Source organism: Euleptes europaea, chromosome 1 (assembly GCF_029931775.1).
Source record: "Euleptes europaea isolate rEulEur1 chromosome 1, rEulEur1.hap1, whole genome shotgun sequence".
Classification (NCBI taxonomy): Eukaryota; Metazoa; Chordata; class Lepidosauria; order Squamata; family Sphaerodactylidae; genus Euleptes; species Euleptes europaea.
Window position 1 is genome coordinate 12395164 of NC_079312.1, and position 18570 is coordinate 12413733.

At 47.3% G+C, this 18570-nt stretch overlaps 1 protein-coding gene across 1 annotated transcript; it reads left to right on the top strand.

Moving 5' to 3' along the window:
- Positions 1–360: 360 nt before the first annotated feature.
- LOC130479761 (zinc finger protein 391-like) lies at positions 361–14874 on the top strand. Its single transcript, XM_056852183.1, has 5 exons — positions 361–443; positions 5564–5690; positions 7831–7926; positions 12087–12215; positions 13704–14874. Exons 2-5 carry the CDS (start codon positions 5657–5659, stop codon positions 14858–14860), a joined length of 1416 nt encoding a protein of 471 aa, XP_056708161.1. The 5' UTR covers positions 361–443; positions 5564–5656; the 3' UTR covers positions 14861–14874.
- Positions 14875–18570: the final 3696 nt, after the last annotated feature.

An 18570-nucleotide genomic window follows, 5' to 3' on the forward strand; every position in this document is an offset into this window, starting at 1 on the left:
TAATCAAAAAATGAATTGTTTGAAATTTAGGCTGCAATCCCAGGTGCATTTACCCGGGATCAAGCTCCACCAGTGAGGGTTACTTCTGAGTAGACTTGCCTAGGCTAGTGCTTTGCAGTTGCAGGTCTAAGCAAACTACTAAAGTGCCATTGAATTAAGTAGGCTTGCTTCTGAGTAAACATACATGGGATCCGGATGCACAATTTATTTAATAAATCCGAGTGTTCCCATAGCATGCTTTTACGTGTTCAAAGTTCTTCATCTAGTTTAGCTCAGTAGCCTTTAAAATAACGTAGTATTATTCTTTTGTAGATAGGAGCCAACTTAGAGACCAAATCTGCTGAAGCAAGCCTAAGCAGGTCTACTCAGAAGTAAGTCCCATTTCATCCAATGGAATTTACTCCCAGGAAAGTGTTCTTAGGATTTCAACCTAAGTTTACCTGGTAAGTATTTCCAATTTAAGATTCTGGCTCATATTCGTACCTGCTGTATTCCAGAAAGGGACAGCAGGAAGTTAATGACAAATTTAATTGGGAATTGTATCAGGACATTTTCTAGAAAATCTTGAACTGAAAAATTTCCAGATTATTTTTCTTGGGAAATCTTCCAACGCCCTGCATCAATTGAGATCCAATTGACCATATTTATTGGACTTACAATAAGTATGCAAAACATTTAAAGCATGCCACATTAATTTTACATGTATAAATATCCCAACAGGTTCCCTCCCCCAAAAAATAACAATAGTACTAAAATTAAAATTCAGTTCAAGACTGTGGCTTAAATGCTGTGTTCAAACAAATTCAGAGTTTTGCCTGGAAATTATTTTTGGGTGAGGTGTTGGTGACCTGGGACCAGTCACACAGTCAGCCTGTCCTACCTCACAGGGTTGTTGCTGGCAAGATAACGCAGAGGAGGGGGAGAATGCTGTAAGCCATTTCAGGTCTTTATTGGGGAGAAAAGCGAGGAATAAATCAAGCAAATAAATACACGAATAAAGATGCTATGTGGTTTTCACATTAAGAAAAATACCCGATGGTAGCAGTGTGCTAATTTTAACACCCTCAGAGATCTGTGCATGTTATGCTGCTGTTGAGAGGAAGAGAGAGCAAAGTCTGATAACCATGTTCAAGTACTTGAAGGGCTGTCATATAGAGGAGGGTGCCGAGTTGTTTACTGTTGCTCAAGAAGGTCGGACCAGAACCAGCGGGTTGAAATTAAATCCAAAGAGTTTCCGTCTAGACATCAGGAAGAATTTTCTAACCGTTAGAGCGGTTCCTCAGTGGAACAGGCTTCCTCGGGAGGTGGTAGGCTCTCCTTCCCGGGAGGTTTTTAAGAAGAGGTTAGATGGCCATCTGTCAGCAATGCTGATTCTGTGACCTTAGGCAGATGAGGAGAGGGAGGGCATCTTGGCCATCTTCTGGTCACTAGGGGTGTGGAGGGGGGAGGTCGTTGTGAATGTCCTGCATTGTGCAGGGGGTTGGACTTGATGGCCCTGGTGGTCCCTTCCAACTCTATGATTCTGTGAGCTGTGATCTAGGACAGGGGTGGGGAACCTCAGGCCCGGGGGCTGTATGCGGCCCCCGAGGACATTTTTTGTGGCCCTCAGGAGCTCCAGGGCCCTGCTGCAGAGGTGGGGCGCAGGGCGGCCCTCCCAGAGGGTGTTCCTGGCGCCATGGCTTACAGTGGCGCTGTGGCTCCCTTTGGACCTCCTCTCGCCGACTGTCTGCTGTTGAGCAGCGAGAGGGAGGGGGAAAGAGGTTGGCGGCTCCCGGCGGCAGAGCATGCATGCAGGAGCCAATCGGGCTTCGGGGGGCCCCTTTTGTGGACTCTGGGGAGGAAAGGGCATGGAGACGGGCCCGGTCGTGCGGGGCTCTGTGTGCCGCCGGGTGTGTGTGTGGCCAGGGGAGGCTGGGGCCCGGTTGTGCGGGGCCAGCGGGGGTGTGTGTGTGTGTGGGGGGAAGGCTTTTCTCTCTTCCTCTTTTTCTGTCACTCTTTCTCCTTTCTCTCCCTCTTTTTCTGTCTCTTTCTTTGTCTCCCTCCGTCCTTTTCTTTGTCTCCCTTTGTCCTTTTCTTTCTTTCTCCCTCTCTCTCCATTTCTTTCTCCCTTTCTCTCCCTTCCTCCCTTTTCCTTTCTCTGTTTTCCTTCCTCCCTTGCCGATCGACTGTGGGCTGCGCCCCCCTTCACCTTGTTTGCTCGGGCACACTGCTGGCTGCTGGGAGGGGAGAGTGGGGGCACCCTGCAGGCCTTCTCTGTGTGGCCTCCCCTGGGGTTGCCAACCTCCAGGTGGTGGCTGGAGACCTGGCAACCCTAGCCTCTTCCCCCCCCCCACCGGGAGATCTACACCTGGTATGGCCCCTGAATGATGTCATAAATGTGCAAATGGCCCTTGGCAGGAAAAAGGTTCCCCACCCCTGATCTAGGAGATCCCTGGTTCAAATCTTACCTCTCCTGTGAACTCACTTGCTAGGTGGCCTCAGGCAGGGAGGGCTTCTCCCCCTCAGCCCTCCTTCTGCAATACGGGGATAATATTACTGTCCTACCTTACAAGGTTGTTGTATGGATTACACTGAGATTATGAAACAAAAACTGGGAGAGACAGCTAACACCTCAGGAGACAGAGATAATACCTTTTACTAGGTACCTTTCTGCATTTAGGCCAAAAGAATCAATGGCAGGTGTGTGTGTGTGTGGGGGGCATAACTGGCTTGGCAGGACTGCAGGCAAAAAGGGGAGGTTGCTCCCCTTAGGGAGGGTCCACAGCTCAGTGGTAGAGCATCTGCTTGTCATGCATAAGGTCCCCAGGTTCAATCCCTGGCATCTCCAGTTAAAAGAATGAGGTAGGCCAAGGACCTAAAAGGCATTTAGGAAGGGGCTGTGGCTCAGAGGCAGAGCATCTGCTTGGCATGCAGAAGGTCCCCAGGTTCCATTCCTGGAATCCCCAGTTAAAAGAATCACATAATAGGTGATGTGAAAGACTTCTGCCTGAAACCCTGGATGGACCACTGCCCGTCTGAGTAGACAAGACTGACTTTGGTGGGCCCGGGGCCTGATTCAGTATCAGGCAGGTTCATGTGCATGTGGCAAGGTGCTAGAGCATCAGCTTGGCATGCAGAAGTTTCCAGAGCTTAATACAAATGCCTTTGTGGCAGTAAGGAGGGGGAAAGGGGAAAAAAGGGACTGAACTGTTCTCCTCATTATCTAACCTTATGGAAAACGCTGACTGTAACCTGCTGGGCAAAAAAATTCCAACTTCACATACACATGGGATCTGTGCTGACAGACAGACCAAGAAAGGGATCTTGGGGTGGTAGTGGATCACTCGATGATGATGTCAACCCAGTGTGCCGCTGCTGTGAAAAAGGCAAATTCCATGTTGGCCATAATTAGATGAGGAACAGAGAATAAAACTTGATTCTTAAATGGAGATTGAACCTGGGACCTTCTGCATCCCAAACAGATGCTCTAGCACTGCATCGTGGCTCCCCTCCCCGAACTTCACAACAACTGAGCGTCGATCAAAGATTTCCTAAAACATTAACAGTTGGATCACGGTCCAGAGTGGAAGAAGGGGGGAGGGAGCAGTCAAGCCCCATAATAAATTAACTTTCGGGTTGAACACATGAAGCTGCCTTATTCTGAATCAGACTATCGGTCCATCAGGGTCAGTATTGTCTACTTAGACTGGCAGTGGCTCTCCCATGTCTCAGGCAGAGGTCTTTCACCTCACTTATTGCCTGTTTTTTTAATTGGAGATTTATTTATTTATTTATACCCCGCCCTTTCCCAACCAGGTCTGGCTCTGGGTGGCTTCCAACAATCAATAGAATACAATAAAATATAGGTTAAAAACATAGAATTAAAAAAAACCCACCATGGGATGAAAAACATGCTGGGGATTGAAGAAGATTTGGTTTTTATACGCCAACTTTCTCTACCACTTAAGGGAGAATCAAACCGGCTTACAATCACCTTCCCTTCCCCTCCCCACAACAGACACCCTGTGAGGTAGGTGGGGCTGAGAGAGTGTGACTAGCCCAAGGTCAGCCAGCTGGCTTCATGTGCAGGAGTGGGGAAACAAATCCAGTTCACCAGATTAGCCTCCGCCACTCATGTAGAGGAGTGGGGAATCAAACCCGGTTCTCCAGCTCAGAGTCCACCACGCCAAACCACCGCTCTTAACCAGTACACCATGCCGGCTCTCTGAATCACGTTCTATCACTGAGCCATGTTTGTGCGTGTGACGTCTGGATGCCGTCTCTGATCCATGCTGTTTGTCTCTTTTCCCTACAGGGAGAACCCCCTTTTGCTACACGGAACCTTCCGTTCCAGTCGTCTGCCTCGAGCCGTAGCAGCCAGCAGTGTGGTCTCGTTGATTCTGCAGGGCTAAGAAGCTACCTCCCCCGCAGGGGGTCTCCACCTTGAGAATGAGGGCCGAACAAGGGGACCCCCTGGCCACGGGGCTGCAGCTGGAGGCCACCCTGGAGCACAAAGTGCAGACGGAAGAGCAAAACGTTGTGGTGGGGAAAGGCCCACCTGCCGCCCAGGTGGAGGGTAGCCAAGGATGCTGGGGGAAAACTGGGGAAGCTTTCTCAAAAGAGGACCTTGCTGGCTTACATGCCCAAGAGCATCACATGCTAAATCTGGAGTGGCCCACAAAGGAGAACCTCCCAGAGCAGCTCCCGACCCAAGAGAACTCGGAGAGGGAGAACAGCTCTGAGATGTGCGGTGTGGCAGAAGGTTTCTGGCAGAGGCACCAGGAAGAAGAGGCAGAGGAGCTGGTAAGCATATTGGTGTTTTTTGAGAGGAATCGTAGAATCATAGAGTTGGAAGGGACCACCAGGGTCATCAAGTCCAACCCCCTGCACAATGCAGGAAATTCACAACTACCTCCCCCCACCCATGTTCTTGAAAAAGAAGTTGGCTTTGTCAGTCTGTTTCTTCATTGTATTGGCTGAATCTTTTATAATCCCAAGAATTACACTGGTAAATACACTGGTAAATCTTTCAAGTGAGATTCCCTGTCTGATGAACTGGAGCAGAGGTGGTTGAAGCACTGTGCTCGACTGTAGACAGTGGATTGAGTGAGGTAGTCAGGGTGGTTGTTGGAAGCATGCAGATAGGCTTGGTTGTCCATGGCAGCCTCTGGAACATGGAGTCATCTACCATGCAGGGATCTCCCAGAGCCATTCGGCCATGACTCAACGGCAAAGCATCTGCTTGACACGTAGAAGGTCCCAGGTTCAATGCCCGGCATCTCCAGTTAAAGGGACCAGGCAAGTAGGTGATGTGAAAGACCTCGGCCTGAGACCCTGGAGAGCTGCTGCCGGTCTGAGTAGACAATACTGACTTTGATGGACCAAGGGGTCTGATTCAGTATAAGACAGCTTCATGGGTTCAGTTATTTTGCTCTTGCCCAGGCCATGTTTCTGGCTTCTATGAGACTTTTCCATCGGAGTCTAGAGCCAGCTCTGTAGGGATCACTGCCAGGGTTGAAGGTTGTTGAAGGCCAGGGAATCAATAGGCCTTGTAAAGCTAGTAACCTTCCCCTCCTCCCTGCAGGGCCCAGTGACCTTTGAGGAAGTGGCTGTGCGTTTCACAGAGGGAGAGTGGGGTCTGCTGGATCCGGGCCAAAGAGCGCTGTACAGAGAAGTCATGGTGGAGAACTATGGGAACGTGGCCTCCTTGGGTAAGGACCTCTTTGCTCTTCCTTGACAGAGCTTACGGAATCCGGTGCTGGATGGAACTTGAAATGATCGTTCCAACATACTGTGTGTGTGTGTGTTAAGTGCCGTCATGTCGCTTCCGACTCATGGCGACCCTATGAATGAAAGTCCTCCTATCTTTGACAGCCTTGCTCAGATCTTGCAAATTGAAGGCTGTGGCTTCCTTTATTGAGTTAGTCCATCTCTTGTTGGGTCTTCCTCTTTTCCTGCTGCCCTCAACTTTTCCTAGCATGACTGTCTTTTCCAGTGACTCTTGTCGTCTCATGACGTGACCAAAATACGATAGCCTCAGTTTAGTCATTTTAGCTTCTAGGGTCAGTTCAGGCTTGATTTGATCTAGAACCCACTGATTTGTTTTTTTGGCAGTCCGCGGAATCTGTAACACTCTCCTCCAACACCACATTTCAAAGAAATCTATTTTCTTCCTATCAGCTTTCTTCACTGTCCAGCTTTCACACCCATACATAGTAATAGGGAATACAATGGCATGAATTAAACTAGTCTTGGTGGCCAGTGACACATCCTTACACTTCAAAATATTTTCTAGCTCCTTCATGGCTGCCCTTCCCAGTCTCAATCTCCTTCTGATTTCTTGGCTGAAGTCTCCCTTTTGGTTGATGGTGGAGTCAAGGAATAGAAAGTCTTGAACAATTTCAATTTCCTCATTGTCAACCTTAAAGTTGTGTAATTCTCCTGTAGTCGTTACTTTTGTTTTCTTGATGTTCAGCTGTAGTCCTGCTTTGGCACTTTCTCTTTTAACTTTCAGCAGAAGTCGTTTCAAATCTTCACTATTTTCTGCCAATAATGTAGTGTCATCAGCATATCTCAAATTATTAATGTTCCTCCCTCTAATTTTCACTCCACCTTCATCTAAATCTAATCCAGCTTTCCTAATTATATGTTCTGCATATAGATTGAAGAGATAGGGAGATAAAATACATCCTTGTCTGACACCTTTGCCAACTGGAAACCATTCCGTTTCTCCATATTCTGTTCTAACTGTGGCCTCTTGTCCAGAGTACAGGTTGTGCATCAAAACGATCAGATGTAGTGGCACACCCATTTCCTTTAAAACCAACATACTGCATTGTGGTATATTAATTTTCCCCCAGTTGCATTACATTGATTTTATTTTCTTGTGGTTACCATTAGAGTTGCCAACTGCCTGGATTTTAAAATATGTCCTGGTCCTTTAATAAAGGATTAAAGTGGTGTTACGTGTGTGTGTGTGTGTGTGTGTGTGTGTGTGTGTAAAGCCATCAACGTGCCATAGTCCCAATCCAGTAAGGCACCACGTAAATGTGTAGACCGCATGTGAACTGGCATACATATGGTGTTCACATGTGTCTATGGCAACTCGCCATTTCTTTGTTCCTAACAACAAGACCAGGTGTTAGAAAATCCTGCCTTCCCACACTTCTTTAGTCAAAGGTCGGGGTGTGTGGTAGCAGCTCAGAGCACCCTTGCTTCGCCTGGCTTCTGTAATTGATGTGCCAGGCCAGAATTTTGGATTAAAGGATTAAATGACCCCTGGGAAAACAGTATTTGAGGTCAGGTGGCCATTTTGATTTTGTGTGTGTGTGCGACTTGCTTACGCGTTTCTGATCGATCCCGTTGTCTCCCGTTCTGTCAAAGGGCAGAACACAGGCCAGAGCGTATGTGCCTGACAGTCAGAACCATAGCGGTTCTGTCGAGACCAGAGGTATAAGCCCTAGGTATAAGCTTTCTAGAGTCAAAGCTACCTTCATCAAACAGAGCAAATGGGAGCTTTGGAGGGCAGTCTTCATGGCATAAACCCCACTGAGCTCCCTCCCCATACCCTATCCTCCCCAGGCTCCACCCCCAAATCTCCAGGAATTTCCTAAATCAGAGTTGGCAACTCTAGCCCACGGATAGGCTCCTCAAAGGCAGGAAAACGTTTTTCTCTTCCAATGGCTTGTGTGCAAACCAATTTGTATTATATCCCTTACAAAAGCCTGGGGTACTAGATCCCGTCGTCAGAATTTTGCCTTCTGAGAGTTGGTACCTTAGCTCCAAAACAGACTGGCTTTCTTTTCCTGAATGTTTTTGCACTGAAATGACTGGTCTTGTTTCCTTCCTCAGAAGGACCTCCAGTGGCCAAACCCGAACTCATCTCCTGGCTGGAAGAAAAAGAAGAGTCGTTTGATGAAAACTTTGAAGAAGGGGAGAGACCAGCAGGTATGCTTTTATTCTCTCACTCGTTCAGTCCCTCACCTTTCTCTCCAGCAAGGACCCAAAGCAGCTTACCTTGTTCTTCCCTCCTCCAGTTTATCCTCAATAGATCAGCCCTGCGAGGTATGTTATGCTCCAAGTGTGTGACTGGCTTAAAGTCAAAGGTGTCGTCAATGCTGGGATAAAAGTTGCCAACCTCTGGGTGGGGCCTGGAGATCTCCTAGAATTATAACTGGTCTCCAGCAGCAGAACAGAGCAGAAGTTGCCAATCTTAAACAAAATTTCTGGCAAGGTATGAGCTTTTGCGAGTTACCGCTCACTTCTAGTTGTATCTGAAGAAGTGACATGTGACTCACGAAAGCTCATACCCGGTGAGAAATTTTGTTAGTCTTTAAGGTGCCACTGGTAACTGGTCTCCAGACTACAGAAATCCGTCTCGTCCCCACAGGCTCCACCCCTTCCTCAACAGGCTCCACCCCTCAAATAGGGTTGCCAACCTCCAGGGGGCTAGCAAACAAAGAAACAGCTTCAAACTGCAAAACAATACAAGTTTGTATTAAACAACAAATAATCATGCACCATACATATGGTACAACAAACATGGACAATGTCCAGCCAAGTAAATTCTATATACAATTGAAGCCACCGCAGGGAATATTTACAGTCCTGGGCTTGAGAGCATCTTTTCTCTTCAAGAGGTAAGGTCAATGCTACAGCAGTCCGGTTCACTTTCTGTTTCGGCTTATGTCAGCCCTCCTCAGGGGCTCAACGCTAGCGGTATTCACACTGCTTATGCGTTGGCCTCCAGGGGGCGGCTGGAGCTCTCCGGCTACTGCAACTGATCTCCAGCCAATAGAGATCAGTTCCCCCGGAGAAAATGGCTGCTTTGGCCATTGGACTCTATGGCACTGAAGTCCCTCCCCAAGCCCCGCCCTCTTCAGGCTCCACCCAGGAAATCTCCAGGTAGTCCCCAACCTGGGGCTGGCAACCCTACCCTCAAATCTCCAGAAATTTCCCAAACCAGGGATGTCAACCCTACCTGGGATGGAGACTGGCGCTCAAGGGTCTTCTTCATTTAATAGGTCCCACCCCAGGAAGAGACCCAGAATAGGCGTGGAGAAGATCCAGAAGAATAGGCATGGAGAACAGCCTTCATCCTCCCCTCCACCGGCTTGGTGGGATTGGTCTGACACCCACCCCCCACATCCTCCCTGGTCTTTCCTGGGCTGGCCTAGTTAAGGATTTCCTGGGGGCGGGCGGAACCCCGGCCTCCCCCAATGCCCTCTCTTCCCTTGTGAGTGAAGGGAATCTGGGCCAATGGGGCCTCCCTTAGCTGGGTTGTCCCTCCTTCTGCCCCTGCCCTCCTTGAGGCTTTAAGAGACTGTTCTGCCAGCTTGCACAGGTCCTAGGAGGCCTCATTTGCTACTGGGCTCCTCTTCTTGCAGGTTGTGTAGGCTGTTGTCCAAGGCTACCAGGCCCTGATACTGTTGCTGGGGCCTTTCCGGGTGCGGCCTCAATCTTATCTCCTTCCAGGGCTGCCAACCCCCAGGTACTAGCTGGAGATCTCCTGCTATTGCAGCTGATCTCCAGCCGGTAGAGATCAGTTCCCCTGGAGAAAAATAGCCGCTTTGGTAATTGGACTCTATGGCATTGAAGTCCCTCCCCTCCCCCAAACCCCGCCCTCCTCAGGCTCTGCCCCCCAAAACCTCCCGCCGGTGGCAAAGAGGGACCTGGCAACCCTAGGGTGGAGTTGGGGAGGGACCTCAGCAAGGTATAATGCCATAGAGTGGACCCTTTCCCGGGGGAAAGGGACTCTATAGTGTGGAGACAGGGTTGCCATGTCCCTCTTTGCCACCGGTGGGAGGTTTTTGGGGCGGAGCCTGAGGAGGGAGGGACTTCAATGCCAGAGAGTCCAATTGCCAAAGCTGCCATTTTCTCCAGGTGAACTGATCTCGAGTGGCTGGAGATCAGTTGTAATAGCAGGCGATCTCCAGGTAGTACCTGGAAGTTTGTAATAACAAACACACCTATGCTGAATTTAACTTAGTTACAACAACAATCAGCACGCAGGCGCCAATACGAAATAATTGTTACAAGGAATATTTCCAACAAAAATAATCATAATCTCCAAAATAAACAAGTTTACAACACTGTTTCAAAAATAAAGCAGGTAACCAGCCCTTGGTTAATTCCCCACGAAGGGGTATTCCTTGTAACAGAGTACCTGGAAGTTGGCAACCCTATGTGATCAGTTGTAATTCTAGGAGACCTGGAGGCTGGCAGCCCTAGACTTTGTTCTGCTATTTAACCTGAATTGTATTTTAATATCGATTTGTCACTCTTGTAGATGTACTACAGAATGAAGAGGTGAATATTTAAATTAAACCAGTTTCCATCCATAACATCACGCAGTCTCTGGAATGGGATTTGTTCTGAAGCTGTCTTTTCTCTGGCATTCTTACCAGGCTGTGTTCCAACCAGTGGTGCGTGGGACGGTGAAGGTGGCACAGGTCCCCTTGAGCCACCGCCCCACAGAAATGGAAGCGACGAGGTGGAGAACTTGGGGAATCAAAGCGAGACCGTGATGCAGGAGGAAAACCAGCTGGCAGAGATGTGGAGGAAGAAATCAAATGGTACTTCCTTAGATCCATGGTAGGCCCATTTGGGCCCCAAGAATTGTGGGATTTCTTGGGTGGGCCCGTTGTGTGTCGATGGAACAGTTCGCATATCTTACCTATAGGGTGGCCAGGTCCCTCTTTGCCATCGGTGGGAGTTTTTGGGGTGGAGCCTGAGGAGGGCGGGGTTTGGCGAGGGGGGACGTCAATCCCATAGAGTCCAATTGCCAAAGCAGCCGTTTTTTCCAGGTGAATTGATCTCTAGCGCCTGGAGATCAGTGGTAATAGCAGGAGATCTCCAGCTAGTACCTGGAGATTGTCAACCCTGCTTACCTAGAAGTAGGGTTTCCAACTCTGGGTTGGGAAATTCCTGGAGATTTGGGAGTGGAGCCTGGGGAGAGCAGGGTTTGGGAAAGGGAGGAAGGTCAGGAGGGATTTGATTCCATCAAGTCCACCCTACAAAACAGCCATTTTCTCCAGGGGAACTGATCTCTGTAGCAGGGGATCAGTTGTAATTGTATTGGTTCACCAAGGAATACATTCCCCCCTTTCCCATCTTCTGAGATTTCCTGTCTTGTATCAGATGCGGCCTGCTCAGTAGTGGCACCCAGATTGTAGAACCGAGGGAAATTCAGCTGAGCTTTCTCCCTGATGGACTAATTAAATTTGTCTTTTTGATAAGGGTTTTGAGCTGAATAAATACCAAATATTTTTATGTTTAAATGTGGTAGTGTTGTGTCCTGCAGACTTTAAACACACACGCACACACACACGCTAAGGCTTTTCCACGCAGCATATCCAAAGTTTTTTAATTTATTTTTTATTAGCCACAATCATAAAACAAAAAAAATATATATACTCAATCTAATCAACAACTAACCAGTAGACAAAACAACAACAGATGCAGATAAAATCAATCAATAGCCAGGTTAGCAGAAAACTGTATCCCAATAGTACAAAAGAAAGCAGGACCATCTTTGGTAGGAACTGAAAATATAGTAAAGAACGTGTTGCGTGACCTGGGTTCAGCAACATGATCATAATTGGGGTTTCACTGTCAAAATGCCCTTTCTGCAATAGCTGCTTGCCTAACTTCAGAACGTGGACTCATTCAGAGAACTGACTTGGATGATGACCTTAACAACCAGGTAAGTCAATTTGGGAGTATCTGAGTTCTAAATGTCTTAGGATTTCAGTGTACCTGGTTTTCTTTTTGACATAAGGTGACTTATAGATACCGGGTTGCCAGGCTCTGCCTGGCAACAAACTGGGGTGTCAGTGGTGGGGATGTGGGGAATAATGTCAGTTCCAGGAGAACCCAGAAGCGGCATCGGGCAGCTCTAGGAATCGCTGGAAGCTCCATGGCAAAACCATAGGGTTTCCAGTGATTCCTAGAGCTATCTGATGCCGCTTTTGGGTGTTCCGTGGAAGTGATGCTGCAGCGCAGATGATGCTGATGGGTGGGTGGCAGTCCTATATAGTAAGGTACTAAGGTAAGACCTTTCTGCCACAGAGTTTGTTTTCAAGATTCTTTCTTTCTGTCTCACAAAGATGATGACATTGTGACAGTGATTGGGGAAGAGAATTTTCAACAGGAAGGCCACGTGTTGGAAGAATCACTAGAGGCTTTACCAGGAGGGTCCCAGGAGATAGTTTCCTTCCTGACCAAAGCTATTGAGCGTAAGTACCCATTACACACAAAGGAGAAGAAAGTCAGGGCAAATCCCTGAGAGAAGACTTGTTGGCTGCTTCCAGTGGGTTGCTGTGTTAGTTTTTAGTACTAGAACAAAATTTAAGTCCAGTAGCACCTTAGAGACCAACACAATTTCCAGGGTTTAAGCTTGTGCGAGCCTAAACTCACTTTGTCAGATATAACATAAGCAGAAACCAGATTCTTCTATCTGACAAAGTAAGCGTTGGCTCACACAAGCTTACACCCTGGAAAGATTGTTCTGGTCTTGAAGATGCTATTAGACTTGGATTTGGTTGTCTCCCTATCACACTTTTACCCCAGACTTCCTCCAACGACCTCAAGGTTCTCCTGTCCTTTATCTCATCCTCACAACCACCCTGAGAGATGGATTAGGTTGAGAATGACTGACTGAATGAGCTTCGATTCATGGTAGAAGAGGGGATTTGAAGTTTATTCTCCCCAATCCTAGTCTAACATTCTCGGTGCTACCACTACACCGATTCTCAATGACTGGATGTTACAAAAGAGACTTCCCGCACATAGGAAACTATGAAAGGGGTTAAGCAAGAAGTCTTCATCCCTGAAATGCTGGTTTTCTGTGCTCATGGAAAATTTTTTAAATGGAGTTCACCTCTAATGGGTTGTTCTCCATTTTATTTATTTTTATGTATTTACTTTATTTAAATCTCACCTTTCTTCCCAGTGGGAACCCAAAGAGGCTGGCATCAGTCTCCTCTCCTCCATTTTATCCTGTGAGGTAGGTTAGGCTGAGAATATGTAACTGGCCCTAGGTCACCCAGAGAACTTCCATAGCAGAGGACAGGGAGAAGCTTTTCTCCTTCTCTCATAATACCAAAACATGGGGTCATCTTCTAAAGCTGGAGGGTGAGAGATTCAAAACAGGTAAAAGGAAGCATTTCTTCACACAACGCATAGTTAAAATGTGGAACTCCCTGCCCTCGGTTGTGGGGATAGCTGCCAACTTGGAAGTCTTTAAAAGGAGGGTGGACATGTTCATGGAGGAGAGGGCTATCCATGGCTACTAGTAAAAATGGATACTAGTCTTTATGCATACCTGTTCTCTCCAGGATCAGAGGAGCAGGGCTATTATATTAGGTGCTGTGGAACACACGCAGGACAATGCTGCTGCAGTTGTCTTGTTTGTGGGCTTCCTAGAGGCACCTGGTTGGCCACTGTGTGAACAGACTGCTGTACTTGATGGGCCTTGGTCTGATCCAGCATGGCCTTTCTTGTGTTCTTATGTTCAGAGTGGGGATTTGAACTTGGGTTTTCCAGATCCTGGTCTGACACTTTAACCACTACACCACGCTAACCTTACGACAAATTCGAGGCTTTAGTATTCTCAATGGATTTGTAGAGATTTTTCAGCTCCTTCAGTCTTTGGTGCTCTCTCTCCAGTGTCGCATCTTGACATCTCATCTTGTGCTCTTATTGATTTCTGCCTTTTTCACCAGCTGACGACGGGGAGAGTGAGAGCGAGTGGGAACCCGGAGAGATGTTGTCCGAAGAAACGGAGGATGAAGATGCAGATGAGAACTACGGGAGTCAGGATGGACCAGAGAGGCAGGAGGAAACCCCTGCAGAGATGTGGAGAAACAAATTCCCTGATAACCAGGGTAAAGACTTCCCTGGAACGCCGGCTCAGCAGAAAACGCACAAGGGAAAGAGGAAGAACCAATGCAAAGTTTGCGGGAAAAGCTTCACTCGTAAATCAAGCCTTAAGGTGCACCAGAGAATTCACACAGGTGAAAAGCCTTACAAATGCACCGTCTGTAGCAAGGGCTTTTGCGATAAGACAAGCTTTCTCAGGCATCAGAGGATCCACACTGGCGAGAAACCATATAAGTGCCCCGATTGCGGAAAGAGCTTCAACCGGACCACCAACCTTATCACGCACCAGAAAACCCATGTGGAGACGCGGGAGAAAACCTTCCACTGCTCTAGCTGCAGCAAGAGTTTCTACAACAAGTACAGCCTCAAGACGCACTGGCGCAGCCATACCGGGGAGAAGCCTTACAAATGCTCCAGCTGCAGCAAAAGCTTCTGCGACAAATCCAACCTCGAGGCACATTGGCGGGTGCACACGGGCGAAAGGCCCTTTGAATGCTCGGAGTGCGGGAAGACCTTCAGCGACCGCCGCACCCTCCTGCGGCACCAGCGGATCCACACCGGGGAGAAGCCGTACCGGTGCTCGGAGTGCGGGAAGAGCTTCAATGATCTTGCCACACTCCTGCGGCACCAGAAGATCCACACGGGGGAGAAGCCGTACCGGTGCACGGAGTGCGGGAAGAGCTTCAACCAGAGCTCCCACCTGATCCGCCACCAAGCCACACATGAGCAGCGCCAGAAGAGCACTTCGCGTGGGGCTAAAGCGGCATCAATTGGAACCAATATCTTTTTGGACATTGGCGATTTTGCCCAGGAGGGCTACTACAGGTACACTCACCCGACAGAAACCTTCCACTGGCCGCTCACATCCTACTCCCCTCCCACAGATACAGGAGGAGGCAGTGGCATTACGAATGTCTGGACTATCGCAGAGTCTCCTGTAGGAGATCAAGCCATCTTAGTTATGAAAGAACTCCCAGAGGACCGGACCATCACCCTGTAAGCGCTCGGTACACACGAGGGTTTCCTTTCTTCTTTTCAGCTGAGACTTCCCCCTGTTGAGCATTGCAGTCCTGTAAAGAGAGGATTCCGAACAATGTCTAGATGCTTGTAAAACGACCATGGTTCCAAGATTAAAATTTCTCAACCTCCAACGAGGTAGTCTTATACAAATGGATCTGCTACCAGGGAGTGGCACAAATGGAGAAAAAAAAATCTCTAGGAAGATGCCATTTTAGTTACAGTGGCGAAAGACGGGCATGGAGTTCGTTATATTTCACTCCTCTGCTTTCTTGGCTCAGATCCGTTACCTTTATTTATTGGGGCGATCTGCTTCTCGAAAGTTCTTGTAGCAATGCATGCCTTGGAAAAGGAAATGAGATGGATCAAGGAGTACTGGAGATAACACAATTTTTAATAGCCTTCAATGGAAGGTTGAAACTTTCTGTTTAATGGCACTGTTTAGATGTACTGAGATTGAGCAACCTACGGATTGTCTTGGAAATCGTCTCCCAGGAAGAATTGACCATGGTTCGAGGGTTGTAAAGACCTTTGCCCGCTCTTCCCCATTTCTCCATATAAGATTTTCAAATTGGCTCATATTTAACTTAAGGGGAAAAGACAAATTAGAAATGGGTATTTCCGATTTGCTGTGACCATCACCATGCTTGAAAGGGATGTTTAAAAAGGCTTGTTGTTTCTAGATGAGTTTTAGACAAGGAAGTAGACTGAATTTGCAACAGCATGTATCTTAAAAAGTTGCTGGGAATATAGCGAAATGTATATCAAGAGGAGAAGAAATTTGCTTTAAAAAATGTAGGTGGAGGCCATATGGAATTGTACCAACCAGAATCCCATAAGGGTATCCAGTGCGAGGGATTAATAAAAACAAAATTCACACAGTTCTTTTAAATCTTATATTCCAAGCTATTTAACAGCCTAGACCAAAATTTTCATATGGGCCTAGGAACTCTCAATTGAGAAATTGAGGATAGCTTCCTTTCATAGAACCAGTTCCCAGGTATTCAGTTTTGGGATAAGAGTTATCCTCTGTGCAGTATATTTCTGAAAATTGAGTATATAGATATTGGTGCATGTATATGAGAAGAGAACAAACAGTATATTGTTGAAGGCTTTCATGGTCAGAGTTTATCGGTTCTTGTAGGTTATCTGGGCTGTGTGACCGTGGACTTGGTATTTTCTTTCCTGACGTTTCGCCAGCAGCTGTGGCAGGCATCTTCAGAGGAGTAACACTGAAGGACAGTGTCTCTCAGTGTCAAGTGTGCTGGAAGAGAGTTCCATTCATATATAGTCAGAAGGGGGTTGGGTTTGAGCTGAGTCATTGTCCTGCAAAAGTATCAAAGGTAATGTGCTAATCATTGTCCTGTAAGTATCAAGATAATGTACTAATGAGGGTGTGGTATGTTAATGTGGAACCATTGTATCCTGAAGTGATCTGTTAACATGTGGAATCCAAAGCTAATCTGCATGGCTATTGCGGACTGTAGTCTTTGTTAGTCTGGAGTTTTTCAGGACAGGAAGCCAAGCCTTATTCATTCTTAAACTCTCTTCTTTTCTGTTAAAGTTGTGCTGATGTTTATGAATTTCAATGGCTTCTCTGTGCAATCTGACAAAATAGTTGGTAGAATTGTCCAGTATTTCAGTGTCTTGGAATAAGACCCTGTGTCCTGTTTGGGTCAGTCCATGTTCCACATTACAATGGTTCCACATTAACATATACACCCTCATTAGCACATTATCTTGATACTTACAGGACAATAATTAGCACATTACCTTTGATACTTTTGCAGGACAATGACTCAGCTCAAATCCAACCCATTTCTGACTATATATATATTACTCTTCCAACACACTTGATACTGAGAGACACTGTCCTTCAGTGTTACGCCTCTGAAGATGCCTGCCACAGCTGCTGGCAAAATGTCAGGAAAGAAAATACCAAGACCACGGTCACACAGCCCGGATAACCTACAAGAACCGAAGAACATACAGTATTTCCCAAGGCATTGGCATGCTTTTTAATTCCCACATAAAATACCTACATACATAACAATAGGTTTCAGTCACCATTCAACAGAGATGTGATGTAAGGGTTGTGATGCTGGAGTTCTGTGTGGAAATCAAGGTATGTCATTTACTCTTTAAAAAAGAAGCCATCTGGGGGTGGTATCTGGATTGCGATTGTGATGTCAGGGTGGTGGGTTATATTTTCCTATTAGGACTTAATGTGACTGGGCATTTCTTGAAGCCGCTCAAGCTACTGTGATCAGTGGTTATGACCACAACATCTGATCAGGGAAACCGAGCAGACACATTTACTCCAAAATAAGTCACAGCAGTGTGTATCTAATCATCCATGGACTTCATGGAACAGCACTCTCCCACTTCCCTGCCCCCTCTACAGCCCTCTGAGCCCACCCCATCCCCATAAAAAAATTCTGTCCCTGGTGATCAGCAGACCCTCAGGAATACCAGCGGGGGCTAAGTGGGGGGTGTTTGTCTGACATGGGAGCAGACAAGAGGTGGAAATTGCTCACCTTCTCTTTCAGACACGAGTGCCATTTAATTGTTCTGAACTGTGTGGTTGGATACAGAAAAGCAAGTCCAGTAAGACTACAGGTCAGGCTAGAGTGTCAGGATTGAACCTCTGGGCTTGTATTTTAACTCGAAAAAGAGCCCTGTACCCACACCCAGTGACACCATCCTGGTCTATGGGCAGGGAGGAAATTGTGGCTGCTCGTCAGAGGTAAATTACGTGCCTGCCATTTTACATGTAAAAAAGGTAAAGGTCCCCTGCGCAAGCACCAGATCATTCCTGACCCATGGGGTGACATCACATCCCGACGTTTTCTAGGCAGACTTTATTTTTTATGGGATGCTTTGCCAGTGCCTTCCCCAGTCATCATCCCTTTACCCCCAGCAAGCTGAGTACTCATTTTACCGACCTCATAAGGATGGAAGGCTGATTCAACCTTGAGCCGGCTACCGTAAACCGACTTCCGTCGGGATCGAACTCAGGTCATGAGCAGAGCTTGGACTGCAGTACTGCAGCTTACCACTCTGCGCCACAGGGTTCTTTAAGTTTTATATGTAGCTTGAGCCAAAGTCTCTTTGGAGTTGCTGTGGCCTACTTCTGAGTAAGTACTCCTGGGTTGAGGCTGTACACTGCACCGGTATTAACAGACTGGATGCTGCCGTCCTGAACATGTTTATTTGGAAATAAATTCCACTGAAATCTGTGGGATTTATTGCTGAGCAAACGCGGTTAGGATCAGACTCTAGCGGATTCTGGGAAATGACTTTAGCTGGCGACAAAAAAATATGGAGTCTTGGTTCACCCATGCAGGAGAATGAGATGGAGTGGTAGACTGTAGGGGATGGAGACCATCACTGAAAGTCCCTTTGCATTGAAACACATACACACAAACCCTCCCTGCAAGTAGAAAAACAGCGCCGCAGGAAAAAAGGTTTCAACTACCTCTGTTGGCTTGCGGAGCTGGCTTTTCCGTTGGAAGGGATCTTTTGATATAGAGAAGCATTCCCACCTGTGATCTGCCACCTGCTGTCTAAAGCGGTAGGTGGTCCGTTTTACCCCTTCAGCTCTCTCTGGTACCTCCTTCTGCATGTGTGAACCAGGCCTCCTGGAGGATTCCATGCACCCAAGAATTCTGGCATTGCAAACAGGCCTCGGAG

Coding starts and splice junctions, on each gene's coding strand:
- LOC130479761 (XM_056852183.1), top strand. CDS start 5,657: ATGGTGGAGAACTATGGGAACGTGGCCTCCTTGG. Junction 7,927..12,086: donor AGAAGGGGAGAGACCAGCAG/GTATGCTTTTAT, acceptor TGTCTCACAAAG/ATGATGACATTGTGACAGTG. Junction 12,216..13,703: donor CCTGACCAAAGCTATTGAGC/GTAAGTACCCAT, acceptor CTTTTTCACCAG/CTGACGACGGGGAGAGTGAG.